At 46.6% G+C, this 1,752-nt stretch overlaps 1 protein-coding gene across 1 annotated transcript in view; it reads left to right on the forward strand.

Annotated features, from left to right (window-relative positions):
* Positions 1-1,752, forward strand: part of LOC104496873 (ovotransferrin-like) — a 14,891-nt gene that overhangs the window by 7,830 nt on the left and 5,309 nt on the right. Inside the window, exons 9-10 of the mRNA XM_010140057.1 lie at positions 41-179; positions 908-1,001. Coding sequence (XP_010138359.1) covers positions 41-179; positions 908-1,001 — 233 coding nt within the window. The remainder of the gene's footprint in view (positions 1-40; positions 180-907; positions 1,002-1,752) is intronic.

Consider the following 1,752-nt stretch of genomic DNA (forward strand, 5'->3'; position numbering starts at 1 on the left):
GTTCTTCCTCTGCTTGTTTTGCAGATAATTTGCACCCCAGCCGCAGAGAAAACAAGACTCGGTGGTGTGCAGTAGGCAAGAATGAGAAGAGCAAGTGTGACCTCTGGAGTGTGATGAGCAAAGGGGAGGTGGAGTGCACTGTGGCAGACACCACCGACGACTGCATTATTAAGATCATGGTATGGCTTTTTTCCTTTTCTTCTCCCTGGGAAGCTTTCAGATTGAGGACAGTGTTGCTCCTTTCAGCCTGGGAACAACTGGGAAAGAGCAGGGGTAGATTTTAAAATAAAATATTTGGAGCTTTGCGAGAAATACCAGTGGACAGAAACAAACTTCATCACAGGGAAAAGGCTCGACTAGTTTTTCACTGATTAACATTTTTGAGAAAAAAATTATTGCACAGTGTTCTTTTTTGTAGTTTCCTAAATAAAAAGCAATTTTCTGCTGAGAAGTAAGTTCTTATTTGGAAAAGGAAGGCAAATACAAATTTTGTAAAATGCAGAGAAAAACAGTTACCTGCTTGGAAGAGAAGTGATTCCATAGCGAGGGTGACGATGCTGGTGGCAGCTCAGAGGGTTGGGTGAAGACAGCACAAAATGCAAACTTGAAAGGACAGGTGAGGTATGGAAACCTGTCTGGCCAGGAGGCAGGCCGGGAGACACATGCCTGCAGTGCCTGGGGTCAGAGCTGCTGCTGGTAGTGGTTACAAGCGCACAGGGGTGGTAACTCCAAAATTCCCTCTATTTGCATCGCCGAGATCTCATCTGTCAGTATGCTAAGGGTAGCCTTTCATGTCCCCTTGTCCCAAGCCCTCCTCCCTTACAAGGAGTGCTTCCTTCACAGTCCGATTTCTGAAAAGCGCTCATCTGGATGGAGACATAGAGTGTTGTTTCTGTTTTCGTTGCAGAAAGGTGAAGCAGATGCTATCAGCTTAGATGGAGGTTTTGTCTACACTGCTGGTGTATGTGGGTTGGTGCCAGTGATGGGAGAAAACTATGACGGTAAGCACAGCCTGGGCTGCCCCCTCTGGTCCAGCTGGTGGGGAACAGGGTGGTGCAAAAGCACTGGGTTTGTTCTGAAATCTAGAAAGCAGCCTCAGCGCTGTATCCTGCAGAAAACACATGCTGCTCTGAGGCAACTGCTCACCACTGCATGCCTCATCTTTCCAGGAAGCCTTGGGAGGGTGGGTATCAACAGTCAGGACCGCAACAACCTCCAGCTCCTCTCTTCTGCATTTTAATCCTGAGATCCCTCTCCTTCAACACTGGCCTTGGTAAAACTAGTTGGTTTAGCTTAGAGGAGCAGATGGAGGCTGTGCTTTGGAGGCTGTGCTTTGTTCTGTTGATGCAACAAGGTGTTACCTGAAATAGTGACACTTTTACAATGAAGTTTCTCTAGAAGTTAGTGAGCTCGATCCTCTTCTGGATTTGTCATATCTTGTATCTAATATCTTCTTTTTCCCTCCCTCAGATGACCGTGAATGCAGCAAAGCAGAAGCAGAACCAGGTAATTACTGCCAACAGAGGGACAGAAAACGGTCCTGATGGATATAAGTAGCAAAATATGTATGCAGTTCATGCGTGGAGAATAAATCGCTGGTCTCCACACAAAGAGCCACTGTGTCTAATGCAGATATTAAAGATTTGGGAGACAAATTTGGTAGTCAGAGGGAAAGTCTGGGTCTGTAACCTAGTTGCTGCTCTCTGGAGCACAGTAACACCATAATGGTGCCAGGGCTGCGAACAGGGAAAG

This window comes from Buceros rhinoceros, unplaced genomic scaffold (assembly GCF_000710305.1).
Source record: "Buceros rhinoceros silvestris isolate BGI_N320 unplaced genomic scaffold, ASM71030v1 scaffold2047, whole genome shotgun sequence".
NCBI lineage: Eukaryota > Metazoa > Chordata > Aves > Bucerotiformes > Bucerotidae > Buceros > Buceros rhinoceros.